The following is a 22,555-nucleotide window of genomic DNA, read 5'->3' as shown; positions in this document are numbered from 1 at the left end:
GGAATGTTTTATATTTTTCGACTGAAACACTTTTTTAACAACAGTGCACCTACTATTGGTTGCCGTACTATAGTCTCCAAATACAGATCGAAGTACAGGCTAAGTAAATAACCAACATGTCAATACGTCTGTAGACAACACCTATCACAAAAAGGCCGTTATGGGGTACTGTTTACAATAAGGTTGTGCCAGTTTTAAAAGAAATCCACGAAATAAAATTAAAGTATAGGTAAAATGGAGTCAATTTATTTTGATTTCAACAATATGTAGGCTGCACATCAGGAGGCTGGTTTGGAGGCATTTTGAGCATTTCAGACTTAAATCACCTCTTGTGTAAACACACTTGTTGCAGGAGCTTTACGCATCATGACATTGGAGTAGCTACACCAACATTTAACTCTAACCACAAAAAATCCGCACTCAAACAAAGGTGTGTGTGTGTGTGTGTGTGTGTGTGTGTGTGTGTGTGTGTGTGTGTGTGTGTGTGTGTGTGTGTGTGTGTGTGTGTGTGTGTGTGTGTGTGTGTGTGTGTGTGGTTTTGGGAACACAGAGCAGCCACTGTGTCCCTCATTAGTGCTGACACTAGGGGTGTTAATGGGAGGGCCTCAGCTTGCTCCTGCTGCTGTGGAGACGCTGGGCAGCAGCGGATTGGCTGAATGAAAAGTGCCTGACCTTCAAGTTAGAACAAAATGTAAATAATGAAAGTGTCCTCAGTAAGGGCGTGAAACATCGTGCTGAATTGTCTTAATGTGCCATTGAAGCAGTTTTTATGCGTGAGTGAAAGGCTTTTAGCTGGCATTAATGGACATTTCTTGTCATTATTATGTTCTTTTTATATTTTTTCAAGGCTAATCACGCAAAATCAAAAAAGGAAAGATGGAAGCTCTCAAAGCTTTAGGTCCTTTTCAAGCGAGTTGTTCGCAGAGTTTTGTTGTTTTCAAGTGACCGTGTTTGTTGGTGCTTTTTAGTTTGCCACTCAAAGCGCGTTTATTGGCCTTTTTTCATCTATCTATCTATCTATCTATCTATCTATCTATCTATCTATGTATTTTGTTCTACTTACTTTAGGCTATTTACGTTGTGCATCTATCTATTCAACGTGTTGATCTATTAACGAGGCATTTACTGTTTTTTAAGCTTTTTTTTGTAATATTTTTATACATATAAGCTCCTGTAGGCATTTCGCTACTTTTTTTCCAGGTTTTAAAAGTGAGATGGTTTCCGTTGGTAGTTGAAAAACTTTTTTTTTCTGCAGTTCGTTGGGTTTGAAGCTTTGCATAAGAGACTACATGCTTCAGTTTTTGGGGCTTTTTTTCCCAGCACTATTCTGATTAAGATTTTGGAATTCCAATCGAAATATTAATTTGTAACTTGTAAAAATGATGATAATTGTATTTCGGTTAAACTTTACATCAGCTGTTTCGTTGCCAAACCCCCAACTCTCATACCCGACACAGCATGGAACCTTACACTTGAATTTGAACCCCAAAATCTGACAAACAATAAATATTATTACTTTTATTAAATCATCAAGTGAAATCAATTTCTCTTTTGCTCTCAGAACCTTTAGCAACCAAAACATGATCAAAGCATGATCTCCCACCTCTTTATAAAGTTTTTATATATATAGGCCTATATATATGTATGTGTGTATGTAGGCCTATGTATGTGTGTGTATATATGTATGTGTGTGTGTGTGTGTGTATATATATATATGTGTGTATGTATATATATATATATATGTGTGTGTGTGTGTGTGTGTGTGTGTATATATATGTATGTATGTATGTATGTATGTATATATATATATATATATATATATATGTGTGTGTATGTGACAGGCCTCTTTATTTGTGACTGAAACACACATAATAATTAGAGTAATATGGGAGGTTGGATCGTTAAGTGTTTTTTAACAATGTTTGGGGATTTGGTCATTGACCCATGATGTAACTCCAATTAGTGTGGTCAGGTAGGCTATTCAAACTGATCACGCAATGAGGCAGCAAACATTGGACACACACACACACACACACACACACACACACACACACACACACACACACACACACACACACACACACACACACACACACACACATACACACATATAGAAATGCATGAACTTATAAATAATTAGATGAATGTGTCTCGCCAAGACAGGCTTATTTTAAAATTGTGGCTTTCCAAACGTATTTCTGGCGAGTTTAACGCAACTTTTCTTTGGTATTTTTGTCTTAGAAAGGACAAAAACAGTGACTTTTGTTTTGGAAGCACTGAAACACTGAACAACTTTTATCTTGATAAAGACTCAGTCAGCAAAGAACCCAGCGTTAAATAAACAGGAGAAATGAGAATAAATGTTAGAAAACAGGTTAATAAAAGCTTAGCCTGTAGCCTACAAAGCGCATACAACTGGAGTCTCTAGCCTACAGCTATCAGAGGCACTGCTGCTGGTCTGGGAAAAAAAACGATCTACTGCTTATTGTTCGTGACTTGCTTCAGAACTAACACAAACATTAATAACATTACTATATTTGTCAGTAATTATTTAAATGACTCTAGCCTGCAGTTTCAGTTCCATCCCCCAAAATTGATGCATAGCCTACATTTGAACCGCGCAAAGTTCATATATCCAACATTAATGTCGTCGATCAAACGCAAATAATTCCAAGTAGTTCCACATTTGAGCCTTGAATGTGTCGAAACACGAGAAACTTATTTTTGAACTGCAGCATCGTGAGAGGAAACCCACAACTCTTGTGCGTTCAGTAATCACGCTGCGGTAACGTGTTACTGAGTAATCCGTTACTACCTCGGAGCTCTATCTTCATCCCGGCAGGTGGCTCCCCGATACAGGGTAGCAGGAGGACACGCACACGCACACACACACACACACACACGCACGCACACACACACACTTGAAAGCCCTTGCTTCATGATCAGTTTGATCATGGATTGTACAGGTGGATGCTTCAGCTCTTATTGTGAAGGTATGTTTCCTGCACATGGAGGAGGATCATTCATATTATTTCTAAGATTTAGAAAACTGTGTAAATCTACTGTAAATGAACACAGAGAATGCTTTAACAGTTGTTTCCCTATTTATTTCTAAAGAGCAGCTTAAAACAACAAAATCTAATGCATCTTTTCATCTCAAACTTATTTTTGGCTCTTTAGGTGTACCTCTTAGTAAATAGATGAACAATTTGGAGGCTATTACTCCTGTTTCTTTTACATTTACCTGACAACCACTGACTAATAATGTGTCAAACCTCTCCTTTTTTTGCACAAAAAAAGACAAAAACTTTCACACAGTCGTGGACGTGACCTGCCTGCTCTCATGTGACATCAGGAGATTTTAGGACACATGCTGTGTGGTCACTTTAAGCTCTTCCACAGGCCTCCTGAGTTGAGTGCAGCTGATGTATACGCTGCCAGAGTATCAGTCTATTGTTGTTTGCAGCCCTTCCATGGAGAAGCTATGGGTTTAATGGTCCCTGGGCTGTGTTAAACTGGTTTTTAATCCTGCAGGAAATGGCAGAGAGCTCAGTGATGGAATCATGTTTAATCTTTAATGTAAAGCTGGGTGAGCAATGCACAGATGTGAGCAAATATTTGCATTTGTTGCCTTTTTTTTTGTTTATGTCCGAGGACACTATTAAAATGGATATTGATTTGATGTATTTCTGCTTTAAAGATGATGTCTGGTCGGGATGAAACTTAGGAAGGAACTGTTCAAATGTGTTTTAAAATGTTACAAATGCCTTGCTCTTAATATTTAGCTGTAACATATTTAAGGTTCTAAAATAGAACACAGAACATTTGTTATTTAAAATTAGCTAACAAGGTGATACATTCCCCTTTTTAAAAAGTATTAGTGACTTTAATGTGCATAAATAATAATTGATTGAAATATAATGCAATGCAATTTAATGTAAACAAACACGTGTGTGTGTGTGTGTGAGACTGATTTTGTGTGTGGCCTCACTTTCATGTTAACACTCTCAGAGCAGTTCACACAGAGTTGAGCTCCTGTGTAGGGCTTTTAAACTCTTCTTGTTTTTATCACAGCCTCACTCAGGTCATTGTAGATCTATTTACAGAATGAGGAAAAGCTGCAATCCACAATAGTATTGAGAAGTTGTTGCTGTTATTGAACAACAACTGATTTTCTAGGGTCCACGCCTTCTCGACATACACTCTGGTTCATTTCAATGTTTGAAACTTCAACTTTCTGATTCAAGAGCGAGTAAATTAAAACGATGTAGCCCACCTGCTGTTAAAATAGAGATATGTACATATCATAGGTCTCTGTTTAGACACGTTGCTATGATTTCATTGGCTCACAGTCAAAGAGAGTGTAGAAAGGCCAGAAGGCACACATTCTGGCAACAAAAGCAAAGACGAGAAACGTTTTTTTTTTATATAAGAAACTTGTTAGGGTATCAGACCTTTTCAGCAGCAAACCTTAACTGATTTTACCTGCCTAAAAACACATTTTGTGCTTGATATGATTTAAGACCAGTAACTGACCTCCGACAGGTGTGCAAGTCATTTGAGATCAGTGTCACACTTCCTCTCAAGTTCTGCCTGCTGTCTTTTCTCTCACACAGACAACTCTTTGATACCAAACAGCCTCGAGCAGAGTTTAGTGACGGCTGTAAAAACTAATAAATGGCGTTGCTGTCTTGTATTGTTTTATCCTTAAACCACAGAGGGAAGTTAGAGGTCAGGGCTGGCCACAGATCAGGACCCCTGGAGCTGGTATGGTCCTGCTAGGATGTTTTTTTTTTTTTTTAACATGTAAATCAGTTTTGAGTATCTTGAAAGGCGATCTATAAATAGAATGTATTAGTAGTAGTATTATGAGCACTTTGGCAGGGTGAAGAAGAGAGTCAGGCTCTATGAAAACTAGGTGACCTGAAACCTGGTTAATCTAAATTCCCTGTTAAGAAGTTTCACCTGCTTGTGCAACTGGTTTCAATCTATTAATCTAGAAGCATTTGTATGATGTGAATTAAGAAATGTATACTTCTTTATTTATTGTTGTACTGGTATATGGACACAGGAGTACACTCTGGGCTTGAAAACTAAAAGATTTTCCTCTTTTTTCCTCTCAAAAGACTGTAGGAAAATTGTGTTTTCCTCTGCAGACTGAGGCAAGAGGAGACATGATTACATGTGTGTTTATGTGTCTACGTACAGTGAATGTCCTCGTTGTGTGTATTGTTCTCCATGACGGCCCAGACAGACGGTGTCTGGCCACTTGTCTGGAGCGTAGAGGACCCGGCCATGACGTATAGCTGTGCAGATGTAGCCGAGAGGAGATGGCACAGTGCGGGAATTGTCCAAACACTCAGAATAGAGAAAGAGATCGGAAGGGACGCAGACAGATTAACACTTGCTGCTTTGTGCTTTCAGTTAAAATGTTTGGTGTTGTACAGCAACAAACTCTTTCCTCTTTACTCTGCGGTAACCTGAAGCGAGAGCATAGTCCTCAGAATGGAAACTTTTGTCCGACTCGCTGATGGTCAGGAAGAAACCTGCGAGGCTCTGATTATCTAATCAGTTGATTAGATAATCAGAGCGACATAATAGCAATTAAGTCCGTATTTGCCTCAGTCCTTAATCACTCTCTCTCAGATTGAATTGACTTGTTTAATCAGTGTGTGTGTGTGTGTGTGTGTGTGTGTGTGTGTGTGTGTGGCAGAGGATGGTGTAATTTTTTCAAACGTATGGAGGACCATGTAATCCTTAAACAAAATTGGATACAAGAGGTTTTCACTTTTTTTACACACACCGTCCATGTAAAGAGGGACGTAGAATCCCTACCATGTGTTTAACAAAGCAGCATACGCACAAAAACACTGACCTAAAAGTAGTTGTTATTCATCTTAAAAAATGAATGAATGATGAAAGTATTTTTGGCAAAGCGTACTTAACATGTCAAAAGTTAAAGTAATCATTCTGCAGAATGGCAAATGCATGAAAATTGACACCGGCGCCTTTAAAATGAACATATCTTTAGTCACATAAATATTATTATAAAGCAGTTGTAGGTGTAAAAAATGTTGTCTCATTATTTATACACACAAATACAACAGAAAAATGTAAGAAATAAAATCGTAATACAGCATTTCTTTCTCAGCTTATCTCTCCATGATATATAATTTAAATTACATTTACTTTAAATAAAACATGTTCAGTGTATTCACAGATGAATAGATGTTACTCCGGACGATATCTAGCTGAAAGGGCTTTTTTGTTTTTGATTTATTCTAGATATTGTTTTTATTTAGATAGCATTTCTTTTGCAATAACTATAATTGTCAGATAAGTAAAGTGTGCAATAATTTCCACTGAAATGCAGTGAAGTATAAATAATTATTATAAAGAAACAGAAATACTTTCCTTGCGTAAATGTATTTGGTTACTTTTGACCACTGCCAAAATCATGACTTACAAACCCATCACAATCCATCCTTATACCCTTTAGTTCAGGTAACGGGGGGGAAAAAAGATAGAAAAGTCAGAAAGAGCAACAGAGGATGGATCGCTCTTCCATAACAGACGGATATGCAATAGAGGTCGTGTGTACAGACATTAAATATAGAGATAAAAGAGTTCTCAAAAATGAGGCAGCAGAATTGTGAAACAGTCCTTGGTTTTTTAAATCTCAGTGTCTGACTTTTGCCAGCTGTGACAACAAAATCAAATATGATTCTTAAAGAACAAAAAAAAGCCGAAATGACGAAGGTGATTCGAGTGACTGCGGGGTGACATGCAAGACAAGTCATGGACCACATTCAAACCCCTGCTGATTTCTTTGCTGAATGAGTGTAGTACATCTCTAACATTACAGTATGAGAAAGGAGGCGGTAAAGGCTGTTATCTAAACCTGGTGGGGTTCACTCAGGCGTGTGAGTGTGTGTGTGTGTGTGTGTGTGTGTGTGTGTGTGTGTGTGTGTGTGTGTGTGTGTGTGTGTGTGTGTGTGTGTGTGTGTGTGTGTGTGTGTGTGTGTTTGGGGGGGGGGGGTTGAGGGCAGTGAATGGACGTAGGACAGGAGGGGAGAGAAAGAGAGGTGGACCTTATAACAGTCCCCAGTGCTTTTGTGCTAAGGAGGATTAGGCAGCCATATCTACCAGCGATTCTATAAGACGGGGTTAACCCCTGGCTGAACCTGGCTGAACATGTGCTGCAGTGATGGCGGACCAGATCGGGGTTATTAGGTGATGGAGGGGGGCTTCGAGATTTAGGGGTCAGGTAAAATGTGATGGTGGTGGTGATATTGGCACAGATTTGAGGGTTGTAAGCGCTATTTGAGGCAGGTTGAAAGTACAATATGATGTTGGGTTGATGAAGAAGAGAAGGATGGAGGTGAGGATGGGACAGCCGGACTAATTGTAATTGTATGTGGAGGTGTGTACTGTATGTTTTTTCTGTTTTATGTTCCTGCTGTTGTATGTGCCGTGCTTTCACAGCCATTCCACCTGTACTGAAATTGATTCAAACAGCCTGGCCGTGTGGTAATGAAAGAAACTTGAACTTGAGAGCAGTCAGTGTGTGGATGCTGGACGTGTTTGTGAAAAAATGACTTGAAGAGCAGAACCAGGCTGTTATAGCTCACATGAAGTGACCGTTTGTAATCTTTGGTTTTGTAATCCTAATGCTGATAGATTTAAAAAAACATTTGTACAGTTTGTACATAAATTGTCTAAATGCTGCTTTAAAACATACTCTACAATGCCAGAGATATAATACTAAATACCACTTTATTCCTTCAAAATCCCAGAGACAATACTGAGGACATGTCCTCAGCAACCTTAATGGCAACCACGTCCTTGTTTACATGGCTGTTTTTAAAACAGAACTTCCATATTCTTCACAATAAAAGCATGTCACACAAATTATCGAAGGGCACAATAAAAAAAACAAGAATGAACAAATCCGACATAACGCTTAAGAAAAAAACATCAGTTAAGAAAAGTTTGAGAATTTTTTAAGATGTCAGCTGAATTGGAGGTTAGTTAGTTAGTTAAAATATAGAATACAATTTAAATAAAAAATAAATAATGTACATTTCAGCACAATCTTCCAAAATGATTGTAAGTGATTCAAATAAGAAATTCCCATGTTATTAAAGGAGTAGGAAGAAGTTAAAAAGAACTTTTCTGGTCCTACCCCCTTTTTCTATTTTTATACTTTAGTTAAATACAAAACAATTTGATGCTTCACTTATTTATACATATTTACATACACATACATATACCGTATATCTAACTACCTACACGCACATAAATGTATACACATAGACACACATGCATACATACAATATACAATATATTCATTTAAAATAGTCTCTTAAAATCATCAACTCATTGTTGTACATGATTTCATCTCATCACTGCAGCTCTTCCATGAATTAACTCCTTTGGTTATGATGCAGTGATATTTAGCATTTGTTCTTATAAGTTTCTTTTGAAATACAAAAGTTCCTCTTAAGTGATGTTTGCTCTCTCTCTTTTGAAACAACCCTTGGATACTGTTTCGATAGCTGTTGATTATTTACTTTGTACGTGATTTGTGCAGTTTTAAAGTCAACAATATCTTTGAATTTTAATTCAATTTTATTTATAGTATGAAATCATAACAAGCTTTATCTCAAGACACTTTACAGATAGAGTAGGTCTAGACCACACTCTATAATTTACAAAGACCCAACAATTCCAATAATTCCCCCCAAGAGCAAGCATTTAGTGCGACAGTGGCGAGGAAAAACTCCCTTTTAGGAAGAAACCTCAGTAACCTCAGTGGTGAGAAAAACTTCCTTTTTAGGGAGAAACCTCGGACAGACCCAGGCTCTTGGTAGGTGGTGTCTGACGGTGCCGGTTGGGGGTGTGATGAACAGTGGCAACAATGGTCACAATAAAGATAATGGAACAATGACCAGAAATAGTAGTTGTAGTAGTTCATGGCATAGCAGGGCACTGCAGGTCGTTGCAGGGTGTAGCAGGGCATAGCAGGGCGTAGCATGGCGTAGTAGGGCACTGTTAGTGCTTTTACAGTAGTTTGATGAAAAGTGGATCAGTTGGTGCTCTAGAAGTGGTTTTATTTACAATTCTTAAGGCTCTCTTTTGAAGGATGAATATAGGTTCAATGTTTGTTTTGTATGTTTTATCCCACACTTCCAAACAGTGAGTAATGTATGGCAGTATGAAGGAACATTACAACGTGTACAATGAAAGTGGATTTAATATTTGGTTTTATACAGTATTGCAATTGATTTGGATATTTTGGGCTTAACATGATGTATATGTGGCTTCCAACATAATGTTTCATCGATTATTACTCCCAGAAATTTGAGTTCTTTTACTTTTTCTATTTCAATGTCATTGATCATAATTTTTTTGTGTGAATTTGTTCTGCGATTCCCAAAAATTATAAATTTGAGTTAGTTTATTTGCATCAAACCAGCTCTTCATCTTTTTCAATTCATTTTCCACTGTATCCAAGAGTTGTTTCCCCGGAACAGATTAAATTAGTGTCATCAGCAAATAAAATGGTTTTCAGTGTTCAGAGGTAAACTACTTCAAAGTTTAGTGGGACAGACTTGAAAAGTCTCATATTAAGACACTGATTAGCCGACTTTAGAGACTTTAAGCAATCATATAGTTAAATAACCCAGGGAATGTCATGACTTTGAACCAAATTTAGCTTGAGATAGACACCTGTTTTAGTGCACTTTTACACAACTTTAAGTCTGCATCCCGATTTATACGTTTACCTAAATAATTCTTTGAATATATTTTTTATGTATATTTTCAACAAAGTTAGACAAATGTTAGATGACTATTTTTTCAGGTTGTCCCAAGTGACAACAGATGTGTTTAATATTGTACATGGTCTCTCACAAATGAAATAGAATAATAAAACACATTTTCTGTGAGGTCAACATGCCTATTTTTCTTGAATCACTGGTCTGTCAAATGGCTCTACTCACCTGAAAAGTTAAAGTTAAATTCACCGAAACAGTAGCCAGTTTTCATTAAAAAAAGGCAATCATTTTAATTATAAATATACTGGCCTCATTAAAATAATCTGTAAGAATTTTGAAAAAAGACTGATATGTTGATCTATCACACACAATTGAGTAAGTCATTGGTTCAGCCCATTACTTTTTGGTTCCTTCAATAATGGCGACCACTGTACCGTCACATACAGTGCCATTGGTGCATTACATTACATATAGTTAGTATCCACTGGTCTGTTACATGCAGTTGAATGGCCGCTGGTCTGCCTGGTACAGTCTCCATGGAAAAGAGTTTTCATTGTGTGCTGCGACTCATCACATGCCTGGGATCAGGGGGTATGAGCAGGGTCACAGCGGGGGCAGCGAGCTGCTGGAGGGGTCACAGAAAGTGTGAAAGACTGTCACCAAGTGTCCTTCTTAAAGACTTTACCGTCACAATCACTCTGCTGCATTATCGGCATTATACAACCGGGCAGCAGAGTGTTATATCACATTAGATGTTTAGTTAATGTTCCCCATCGTCGTAGCTTAGATCAGTTCAGCTTTATTGCATCGCAGTAAAGTGATTAAAAACAGATTATAAAAACATCTAAACAAACAAATATCGTCTTTATTCCAACTTGGCTCATGTTGGGGCAGAGCTTAGCTGATTTATTGTATGGACACATATATTTTTCTTTTTTTCTTTATTTATTTAAACAGGGACAATGTACAATATACATTAACCTTAGACAGGAGAGATGCATTATACCAGGTTGTAGCACTTGTGCTAGTTTCCACCTGTAGTCCCTGGGCAGGCTGATGTCAACAAATACATTTAATAATACATTTATCCCAAAACCAACATTAAAATTATCACACCCTTCATTCATTCATCAGCATTCATTTACAAATACGTTCCCACATACACATCAATTGCTATACATTGTGGATATGGATGTCCAGTTGATCTGTACACTAGGTCTTGATCTGGCTTAACCTTTCTACCTCTAGCCCAGTTTGTGCCGCTCCCTTTGCATCTGTCTGGATTCACAGCGCAGGCCTCTGATTGGCTGACCTCTGCCCGACTGGCCTGTGTAATCATGCATGCCAGCCTGATCATCTCTCCCTGACCTTGAATATACATCGCCCTGCATACATTTACCCCCATACTCTCATTTTGATCCCCTACCTGTGTCTCGTTGTACTCATCCTTCATCTAGTCCAGTGACGTCCCACCTCTCTCTGATTTTGTCTTCTTGCTTTACTGCTGCTGCTGCTGCTTCTTGCTTTCAGATAAGATAGGCAGTTTCACTTGACAGTAAGTGTAGAAGTGTGAGGTTTTAGATGCGTGCCTCCAATTACACAGCGAGGTCGCCTAATTGTTAATGATTTGTTTTTACATTTTGAATGTTTTTAAATAATTTTGTCATTTCTTAACACTAACACAAATTGACATATGCTCACAAGCAGAACTCATACCTTTACCTGGAATTATCAGCTTACAATTAAGTGTAATTTGGGAAGTAAACTTTATTTTCACAGTCAGCACAGTTACATAGTGCTTATCATGCTCCAACATTAATACAATATGATACAATAAAACAAAACCATTACTGGGAATGGTCATACATGGAGAATTTAAACAAAATGAAATACAAAAAATATATTGTTTTAATTATACCAGTATAAGTATTATAATCTTTTTTTCATGTGGCAGCTAGACTAATAATAAAAGGGAAATTGTTCCTCTGTAGCAGCTAAAACATGATTTGTCTTGAGCCTGGATCACCGAACTTGGTGCAGGACATGAAGCCAAACCATGGAGGGCTTTAAAAGTAATCAATAAGTCTTAATTTTAATTCTAACATCATAGTACATCAAATTGATTACCCACATTCTTAAACATTTAAATTATCTTCCTGCTCTCCTCTTGTGAATAATACTGTACACATATTTAAATCCTCTCATTACACATATATTCTCAATGTTATGCTGACACAATTTCTCTGTCTTGAACTAATTTAAAAAATAAAAACATTTCACACAATTCACACAGAGCGGCACAGACATGTTTAAACAACTATTCTGTCATAAAGATGCAAAGTGAGAAAAAAAGGAAAGAAAAAAATCTTTTTTCACCTCTCCTGCTGCTTTGCAAATCATAAAATTGTTATTTGACCATTATCAGTACACAGTCTTCTCTTTCAGATGCAATTTACATCTAGAAATGAACTCGTTCTAAAGCTGTCTCAAATGACAAGGCTGGTGATAATATACAGTATATCCTTCAAATTATCAAAAGCCAAAGCCTGATATATCTTAGTCCTCTATGCCACAGAGCTCAATGGTTCAAAAACTATTAAAAACACATTAATTGTCACACCATTGGGTGGAATGTTCCTTTATTACAGTAAACATGGGCACTGTAGTTTATTTGAGTCACTCTTACATACATTGTTGTTCTGGTACAAATACCAAATACTCACTTGACCACCGAATGTGTATTCATGCGCAAGGTAAAATAGTCTTCAACAAATGCACTATTTACACCTGTTTGAGTGATGTTTCCTAAAGAATTACAGTGCCAAGCTGCCCAGGAAATTACTGAGCTCTAAAAATAAAATGAAATAATATATTTGTGAGGCATTTTTAAACATTTACACCTTCAGTAGGAATCAATGAGCTCTGTGCTGAGTACCACAGACAGGAAGCGGAGACACCCTAGGCAAAACCATCAGTTTTCAATTTGGAGTTTTTGGGCTATTTTACTTCCATAGCATGTCTCCGTTTCAGACTGTTGGGAGAAAAAAAACATCCAAAAGACACATTTAGGTGTTTATTTTACTACACTTTGTGTATTTGCACCTGCACATTTCTCCTAAATTCAGCAAAAGTTAGCATTAGATAATGCCTCATTTGCATATTTAAACATACTATTTCAGAAAACGTATAATACAAAAATATATGTCTTAGTGTAAGTAATTAACTGGTGAAGTTTCACGTTGATATCTGTTAGTTAATTTTACTCTATTCACCTGTAATGTCTTGTAAAATGTCTGGAATTTTATAATTCATATCTTTTAAAGGCCATTTTCTCGAAATGGGTTTTTCTCATGAGCCTGAAATCTCCACTATAGCTGTTGACACCATATTCTGATTTATGTAGTGATAAAAGGAGATATCCAAAATCCCCTCTTTAAAAACCTTGACTCTAATATGTCAACAAAATAAGTCTTTTTACAATGTTCAGATTTCTCTCAAATTAGCGCATATATAACAAGATAATTCTTAATTTCCATAATTAAACATAAAATTCCAGAAAACTTGTAATCCAAAAGATATTTGTCTTAATGTAAGTAATCAACTGGGGAAGTTTCATGGTGATATCTATTAGTTAATTTTGTTTTCCTATTCACCTCGGGTGTCTGCCCTTAAATCAAAATCAAATCAAGAAAACATTTAACAAAAAGACTGAAAAGAGGACAATCGCTACTCAAGATTGATCTAAAAACACAATGACATGGACATTAGTCCATACTTCCACCAGATTTGGTTTTGCTGCTCTCAGCTCAGTCCTAACCTCTTCACCCGGCCTCTCCCCATGCCCGGGCCTCGCCCCGGTAGGCCCGGGCGCCGCAGGGCGGGGTGCAGAGGGCGAGGCCCGGTCAAATGCAGGTCACGCCAGATCCAGATCTCCCTTTGTAATCTCTGGCCTGGCTCTGAACCCTGGATCCCATTAAAAAGGATTTACATCCAATAGTGTAGATGTACTAAAGGCAGCTTTGCTTTCTTCTCTTCTCATCGTTTCCCCCGACAAATAAAATCCCTTTAAAACACCAAGTTTTTTTTTTTTTTTTTTCATCTTCCACCCAGCTATGAATAGGAGGACTGTGATGGGAACAGAAGACCGAGCCACGCCCACTTCAGATAGAGGAGAGGGATTGGTTGGGAGTTTTAATCTGTAGTAAAAGCTTTTAAAGGGATGTGGGTGTTTGGCAGGCGGTGGCACATGAGTAAAATGCAGAGAAAGAGATGAGACAGTGTGTGAGCTAACGAGTAAGAAATATAAAAGCAACTACAGAGAGATTATTTCTGCTGCGTATCCCTCCTTCCCCCCCCATCTCCCTTCCTCCATCTCCATTATGCCTTCCTCTGTGCTTGGTTGGGTCTTTACAGTATGTTGTGATATTGGGCTATATATAAATAAAATGGAGTTGACAGTAAGACTTGCTGGTGTCAGTATTCCTCTCCGAGCTGGTGGATCTTCTCCGATCCTATTATTTCTGTTGTGGTCTGTCGTTCTGTTGAGCTGAAACAATATGCAGTGATATAGTTTCACTGGTCAGCCTGATTAGCTCCACACAATCAACTGCTACGGTCGGCTTAAAAGTTATGCCACCCAATTAGGTGAGCTCCTTGTCACTCCGGTGTTTTACAAGATAAACTTGTGTCATCTGCACGAAGGTGCTCGGGTAAGACAAGGAGCTTCAGTTCCAGTCAAAGACCTGTAATCAGTGTTTGTCTTCTTTATGTGTAGCCACAACGGTTTCCTACCTGAACAAAGGTTTTTAGTTGCTTAACCACCTTTTAAGTTGATGTGCGATGTGGGAGTTTGATAGAGTTTTTTTTTTTTTTTTTTACTTGTTTTTTTGCCAAAGTTTTAGATGTGACTGGCTTGTTTGTCGGTTTGTGTTGTCGGGGCTGGATAAAATTAGGGAATTTCTAAATTGACAAGCCTGTTGAGTCAAGTGTCAAGCCTTCAGCCTTCACCCAGGAGACTTGAATGAGATTTGAATGGTCGCAAAACACCTTAACGTTTAGGTTTTTGCAATTAAGATTGAATTCAAGAGAGACTTTCAGCCACAAGCATGTGCACACAGGCAGCATTTCTAAAGGTTTTCTCCTCACAGATTCTGCAGCACAATCCACGTTTGCCAAAAACCTATGAAAGAGACAAGAAAAGTATTTGCAGGGAAGTCAATGTTTTGTTGTACCAGTCTAGCCCTTAATTAAAGAGCAACCTCAAATCAGACTAACATAACTGTGTTTGAAGATTCATTTCTACACTAAGGTAGTTAAATACCAACCACTCCTAAACACCATCTCAGAGCTAGGTTATAGGTGCACACTACTAGTTTTCATATTTGGTAGCCTAGGAAACACACACAGGCTGGTAGTAAGAGGGCTGCAACAACTTGGAATGGCCAAAAAGAGGGCAAAACGGCTTGCAAAGTACTGCGCCATATCTGCTATTATTGGCAGCCGCCACATATGGCGGAGACGCTGCTACTTATATCCTTAAAGGAACACGCCGACTTCTTGGGAATTTAGCTTATTCACCGTAACCCCCAGAGTTGGACAAGTCCATACATACCCTTTTCATCTCCGTGCGTGCTGTAATGCTGTCTGACGGCTCCAGCGGCATCAGGCCAGCACAGAACATGCAGGTGAATGGTTCCAGTAATCCTACCGCTCCGAATAAGTGACAAAATAACGCCAACACGTTCCTATTTACATGTTGTGATTCATAGAGTCACAGCGTGTACAAAAAACAACGTAACAGTCATGAGACACAGCCGTCTTTTAACTGTAAACAAACCGGGAACTATATTCTCAGGCGGAAGAATATAGTACTTGGGCGGAGTGATATGCTCGCAGCAAGCCTGTCTGAGAATATAGTTCCCGGTTTGTTTACAGTTAGAAGACGGCTGTGTCTCATGTTACGTTGTTTTTTGTACACGCCAGACTTACAAATCACAACATGTAAATAGGAACATGTTGCCGTTATTTTGTCACTTTTGTCGCAATTGGGAGCAGTAGGCTAGTTGGAACCAGTTACCTGCAGGATCTGTGCTGGGCTAAGCTAATGCTGGAACCGTCAGGCAGCGTTACAGCACGCATGGAGATGAGAAGGGTATGTATGGACTTGTCTTACTCTGGGGGTTACGGTGAATAAGCTAAATTCCCAATAAGTCGGCGTGTTCCTTTAAGAACTAAGTATTGTGCTACCTATACCCTCGAGAAGTGAGTTTTGCGCTTGTAAGTGATATTGTGAAAATATGCTGCGTGCCACTGGTCCATGAGTTGTGTCTTGTATTGTACTGCATCTGTAATATTTGTGTCCCTATACTATTTTTCTTTATGTGGACATAAATAAATGGTTAAAATGTGTTTGCTCACACAGTCCTACTGTGTTTGCATTGTACCTTCATACAGGCTTCATACATTGTTTGTGTGTGTGTTTCCATGTGTCGTCTGGCTGTTGTGCAATCAACAAATGATTATGAAACTTTCACAGGCTTACACATTTCTGCTGTTACAGGAGTTTCCTTTTTAAGTCATCTGCTGTCAATCCCCATTTATAAGGGATTACATTAATGGATTTCTACGAAAAATCGCGAAGAGATTGATGGAAAGTCTTGACCAACTGCCACTTTAATTGTTTGAGAGCCATGATGTCTCTCTTTCTCTCATGGGTGGGCCAAATTCTCTGGGCGGGCAAAGCAGAGTAAAAGGAGGTAACCTTGCTCCTTATGACCTCATAAGGAGCAAGATTCCAGATCGGCCCATCTGAGCTTTCATTTTCTCAAAGGCAGAGCAGGATACCCAGGGCTTGGTTTACACCTATCACCATTTCTAGCCACTGGGGGACCATAGGCAGGCTGGGGGAACTCATATTAATGTTAAAAAACCTCATAAAGTGAAATTTTCATGCCATGGGACCTTTAACAGAAAGAAAAAGTCCATGGTCTTTTAAACAACTTCTTCACACTTAAATCAACACCACAACAACAGAACTTTCTAGTTTTCAGAGGTGATTCAACTAACCAATCAGAAGTTCAGAAGATAATACTTAATGTAAATGTCTTTTTTTTTTTTTTTTATAAAAAAAAAAAACATGCCGAAAAAAATCACTGATTCCCCCTACTCAGTGTGACAATTTGCTGCTTTTCTCTGTTTTATATAACTGTATATTGAGCATGTTTAAGCTTGGACAGTTGGTGGAACAAATCAAGAGGCATTACATTGAGCTTTAGGAATTTGTGATGTTCATTGTTTTACTATTTTCTATTTTTTGAGGGGACGTTAAATTGAGAAAATAATCTGCAGATTACCAAACAATGAAAATTAACATTATTGTAAATACACCTACTCACAAAAAGTCAGGGATATTCGGCTTTCGGGTGAAATTTCAGGATGAACCTAAAATCCACTAGGCTATAACCTTTACAGGTGAACTTAATGTGACCTTCTCTCAACTTTTGAATGCGCATGTCCAACCATTCAATGTTTCAGTACTTTCTGCACAACTGGCTGTCCTCGTCACGCGGAGCTTAACGGCAAAATTCACAACAGGTGTTTGATCCATGAATCGACCAATACATTTCCTGGTTCAATTAGAATTGGTATTTAAACAGTCCTCCTCATCATGCTGTTCACATTTTGACATCATGAGACCAAGACGAAACCTATCAATTGATCAACAGTACCTCGCCATTGCGAGGCTTCAAACAGGATGTTGTCAGACGGAAGTGGCCACTGAGCTTAGAGTGTCACAGAGTGTCATCAGCAGGTTGCAACCTGGTTGCAACAGAGATACAGAGAGACTGGAAGAGTCACAGAAAGGCATAGAAGTGGACGTCCATTGGCCACATCCCACACTGATGACCGCTTCATTGTGAACAGTGTTCTGCGGAACCGGATGATGAATGCCACTCAACTCCAGGCACATTTAAGGGAGGCGAGAGGCACCCAAGTGTCATGTCAGACTATTCAAAACCGTTTACATCAACGTGGTCTGTGTGCTAGACGACCTGCAAGGGTACCTGACCACACCACCAGGCACAGGAGTCATTGTCTTACATGGGCCAGGGAGCATTTACGCTGGACGAGGGCCCAGTGCTGTTCTCTGAAAGTCGATTCACAATGAGCAGAAATGATGGCCGCCAACGATGTTGGAGACGTCAAGGAGAGCGCTATGCATCAGCCACTGTTGTCACCAGACGACCCTTTGGTGGTGGTGTTGTTACAGTGTGGGCAGGTGTGTCTAGTCAATACAGAACTGCCCTACACTTTCTGAATGGTACAGTGGCCAGCCCATACTACCTGAATAACATCATTAATCCAGTCATTGTGCCCCTGCATGAACAACACAGGCCTTATTTCACCTTCATGGACGACAATGCTCCAGCTCATCGAGTTTGCATCATTAAGGAACGGCTGCTGGAGACTGGAGTACCTCAAATGGAGTGGCCCTCACTTTCTCCAGACCTGAATCCCATAGAAAACCTATGGGATCAGCTGAGTCGCCGTGTTGAGGCACGTAACTCTGTAGCCCAGAACCTCAATGACCTGAGGGCCAGCTTCAAGAAGAGTGGGATGCCATGCCTCAGCAGACAATAACTTGACTTGTGGACAGCACGAGACGTCGTTGTCAAGCTGTAATTGATGCTCAAGGGCATGTGACAAGTTATTGAGACATTTACATTTTTGTTGTTTTGGTATAACCACCACTGTTGTTGGCTTTTGTTTCAATAAATTGTTTGAGATGAGGAAATCCCCATTGCATGCTTCTACTTAAATGCCCTACTTTCATGATATAATACCACTGTAGCTTGAACTTCTTACATTTTCCATAAATTTCACCCGAAAGCCAGATATCCCTAACTTTTTGTGAGTAGTGGTATATAGGCCTACATATTAAACTCAATCACATGGAACAATTATTTTACCTGCCCTTCTAAATTGTATAAATAACTTAAATGATACATCAGAAAAAAATGAAAGATACTGGTGAGTTTGCTGTATCACAAATAGGGTTTCACAAAATGGCTTCAGTATCTGTACTGAACTTCAAGGTTAACCTTGTACAGTGATGATTTATACTCTTGTCACACATCCAAAGAGTCATCACATCACTACATCAAGGGCAAAACAAGGCATTCATTCTAAGGTTCTGTTCTCTTAAGGTTTTTTCCCCAGTTTACTTGTTTCTAATCTCTTTGTGAGTGTTTTTTTTGACGGATGATACTGCAGTGGGTCTGTAGTGAAACTCGGTCAGGATCGTATACATTTTTCATGTGTGTGATTCCTCTCAGAGGTGGCTCTCCGTGCAGCGATCTTCTGTGACCCCAGCATGCCCTCCAATCAACATCCCACCCAGCCCGGACTTTTCCACACGCTATACATTAAAGCTGCGGCTGCACTCCATCAATTAAACACGGTGAACAAGGACAGGCAGAGTTCACTGAGCTTTCCTCAATCTGCTTGATGGATGCAGATGTTTTTTTCTTTGTTTTTTTAATTTTACATTTTCACATCTTTGATTTGTGGGGCATTTGTATACTTCTGTTCTGTTCCCGTTTTCAGATTTGTGCACACATACTTCAGTATCTTTCTCTATCGTGATATAATATCTCCATTCTGCTGTATGGCTTTACTATCACTGCCCATCCCCCATATGTAGGCTACATTTCTGGCCTATTAGATCCTTGAAGTGTGAGAGAAGGAAAAGTGCACGGGACCAATCATGATCAAATGTGCAGAGAAAAACAACAGAGTTGATCCAGTGGCTGGTACCAGGGGATTATAGCATCTCTGCTTGTTCTGCATGCATTTATGCGTGTATGACTGGTTTACTGCTAAGGTGTTGCGTGCTCTCACCGCTCACAACCGTGAGCTCTCAGAGCATGCTACTGCATAGATATGCATCAAGCAGAGGTCTCAAATAAATCAGTTACTGTACATGTGTGTTCAGCTTGTACAAACTATCAACTTTCGGGCATGTAAAGAGTATAATGTAAGGATGAGTTAGTGACACATTAGTAATCTGCACACGTTATAATGTTAGGAAGAAGAAAACAGCAGTAGAAGCTTTGTTCAGTTATTTTTATGATTTTTTTTTTATGATATTTGGTGTTCCGTGATGACAAGCCTTTGTAAAGTTTCCCAGCTCATTCATTTCTGATTTTCACTGATTCTAGCGGTGACAAAAGGTTTAGTACAACAATGATGATATGAATCTTTCCTCCTGGTTGTTGCAGGTCAAGGTGTGGTTCCAAAACCGACGGACAAAACAGAAGAAGGACACCACCAAGGATTCAGACAAACGCTCCTCCTCCTCAAACGAGTCGTTGGCCACCTGCAACATCCTGCGCCTCCTGGAGCAGGGCCGCCTCCTATCGGGCCCCGTCCCGCCACCTAACGCCCTCCTGGGGCCCCCACATCCATCAAACGGCTCCCTGCTGGGCAGCCCAGGCGGAGGCTCCTCCACCTCTCCGGGGATCAGCAGCAGCACTCCTCCCAATTCCCTACCAGGGGGGACTTTTGGGCTCTCGCTGCCCTCTCTGGGCGGCACCTCACCGCGGTTGGGCGTCCCACCGCCGCACTCCCTCTGCTTCTCCATGCCGCTACTGGGGGGCACTCATCATGAACTGACATCCGCCTACGGCTGCGGTTCTTCAGCTTTTGAGCCGTACATGCGGCTGGACAGGAAGGAGGCAGATCTGGGAGGGAAGAAGACTGTTTCTTAAGTTATCTGTCCCTCTTTTAGGACACCAGGGTACAGGAACTTGTCTTTGTAAGAGCGGATCTGCTCAGTCTGCAGCCTGTTTGACACTTGAGCTTCAGCAGATAGGAACGAAAGCAACCTGGATCATGAGAAATGTGTAACAGGAAGAGACCAGGTTGAGCAGAGCGCCATTTTGTGCCACAGCACTGTTGGGCACACTGACCCAAAATAATGAAAAGGACGTGATGTGATGGAGACTCTCCCACAAAAAAAAAAAAAAAAACCTTGTGAATTTTTGCAAAAATATTGTGTGTGTGTATGTTGCGTGAACCCTGACAGACAGATGTTGTTATCACCGCTCTCTTTGCAGTGGTTTCAAGTGGCTCTTCACTTTTTGTCCCGTTAGTTTGTGTGTATGTGTGTGTGTGTGTTGTTCTCTCTATACAGGCCTTCATTTACTGTTCAGGGAAAAAAAACTACTTGATATGGATAGTTCAGATGGAATCACTGTCTGAATGAGAAGAATGGTATTTCAAAGAAAGCAGTTTGTACACCTTTCAGTACATATTCCTGTACAAGTGGCCATGTTTGATTTTAGTTTATGTGCTTTCACAATATGGAAGAAAAACTGAAAAAAAAAGAATTGTGGCATATTAATATCAATCTGTTTGGTGTCCAGCAGTAGTTTTTGTAAATTCTTTATTTGGTTGTGTTTGTGTATAAAATAATGTGTGGTAGGATCTGAACAAATGGTGCCGAAATCACATATCTAGATCTGAAAGTTTAATATAAAAAAACATGAGAAGAAAAGTTTTGTGAGAAAGCTGGTTAAACTCTGCCAAAGCATTTATGGATCAAGTTTGGATGGATTAAGGTGTCACACTTGTGTCCTTCAATCACTGAAGTCTAGGTCAAACATCTTTGAACCCAGATTCACTTTTCAATCTTTGATTCACAGAAATGTCTAAAAAGACTAAAGCAGAATTTTTGGGATAATTTTCATTTACAGAACCAAACTTGTGTAGGCCGGAAATGAAAGCCGCTTCTCAAGGAGTCAGTACGTCTCAGTCAACACTTGATCCAGAGATTTCTGTTTTTGCATCTTGTTCATCCATGTGGTTGGGACTAGAGCTGCAACCATTAGTTAATTAATCAATGTCCATCGACAGAAAATCAGTCTGCAGCAATTTTGATAATCCATTAAACCTTTTTTTTTTTCGTCAGTTTTCTAGCAAAAATACCCCAAAAATGTTATGGTAAATCACAATTTTTACACAGTTTTTAATCAATAAAATTATTGACAGATTATTCGATAAGAATCATTAGTTGCAGTCCTAGTTAGGACCAATATGTAACACCACAATGAGCCATGACAGCTGTAGAATTTGCTGCAACACTTTTCTTTTTCTTCTTTTTTTAAGTTAAGTTAAGCATCGTAACTATCAGAAGTACCGTTTCATCAGGTCAAGTCCATAACCATAAGAAATCTGTTATGTATTTTTACACAGGAAACTTTTAATGTGCATGCTTAGGATGCAGCATCACATGTGAAACATTGTCTTTTTAATGATATTTCTCTTTAAATTGGTATTTGTGTGTTTGCGCCATGTTTCCCCCTTTTGATGTATTAGGATGACTTTTGGCTCGCCTTCCTGTTAGACGTCAGCTCGTCTTAAACGAAAAGGTTTCCTCTGCTTACCCCTCATTGAAAGCACTTTATGTTTGTAGGTTTTTACACATCCTCCTGTATCTCCCCCCGCTAACTCCTTATTAAGAACAGCTTTAGGAAGAGTCACGGTTTGGAGCATAGTTAATTCTTGTCAGAATTAAAGCCAGAAAGCCCCTCAGTTATTTCCAAATAAACTACAGTTTTCCTTCAGCTACATTTTTTTAATTGATTGTTATGAACCTAAATTGACTTCAGGATCTGAAAACAGCCCACTTTAAGACGTACATTTCTCTGTGGTTGAGAAAATATACGTTCAATTCATGCACGACAGGTAGAAGGAGGAAAGAAACCGGCTCAGCT

At 39.2% G+C, this 22,555-nt stretch overlaps 1 protein-coding gene across 1 annotated transcript in view; it reads left to right on the top strand.

Moving 5' to 3' along the window:
- The window catches only part of vax2 (ventral anterior homeobox 2), a 28,522-nt gene extending 6,956 nt beyond the window's left edge, over nucleotides 1-21,566 (top strand). The window contains exon 3 of the mRNA XM_028564256.1: nucleotides 20,060-21,566. Within this exon, the coding sequence (XP_028420057.1) occupies nucleotides 20,060-20,548 (489 nt within the window). The 3' untranslated portion in view covers nucleotides 20,549-21,566. The remainder of the gene's footprint in view (nucleotides 1-20,059) is intronic.
- Nucleotides 21,567-22,555: the final 989 nt, after the last annotated feature.

Source organism: Perca flavescens, chromosome 19, assembly GCF_004354835.1.
Source record: "Perca flavescens isolate YP-PL-M2 chromosome 19, PFLA_1.0, whole genome shotgun sequence".
NCBI classification, from domain to species: Eukaryota; Metazoa; Chordata; class Actinopteri; order Perciformes; family Percidae; genus Perca; species Perca flavescens.
This window is presented reverse-complemented; position numbering and strand designations above follow the sequence as displayed.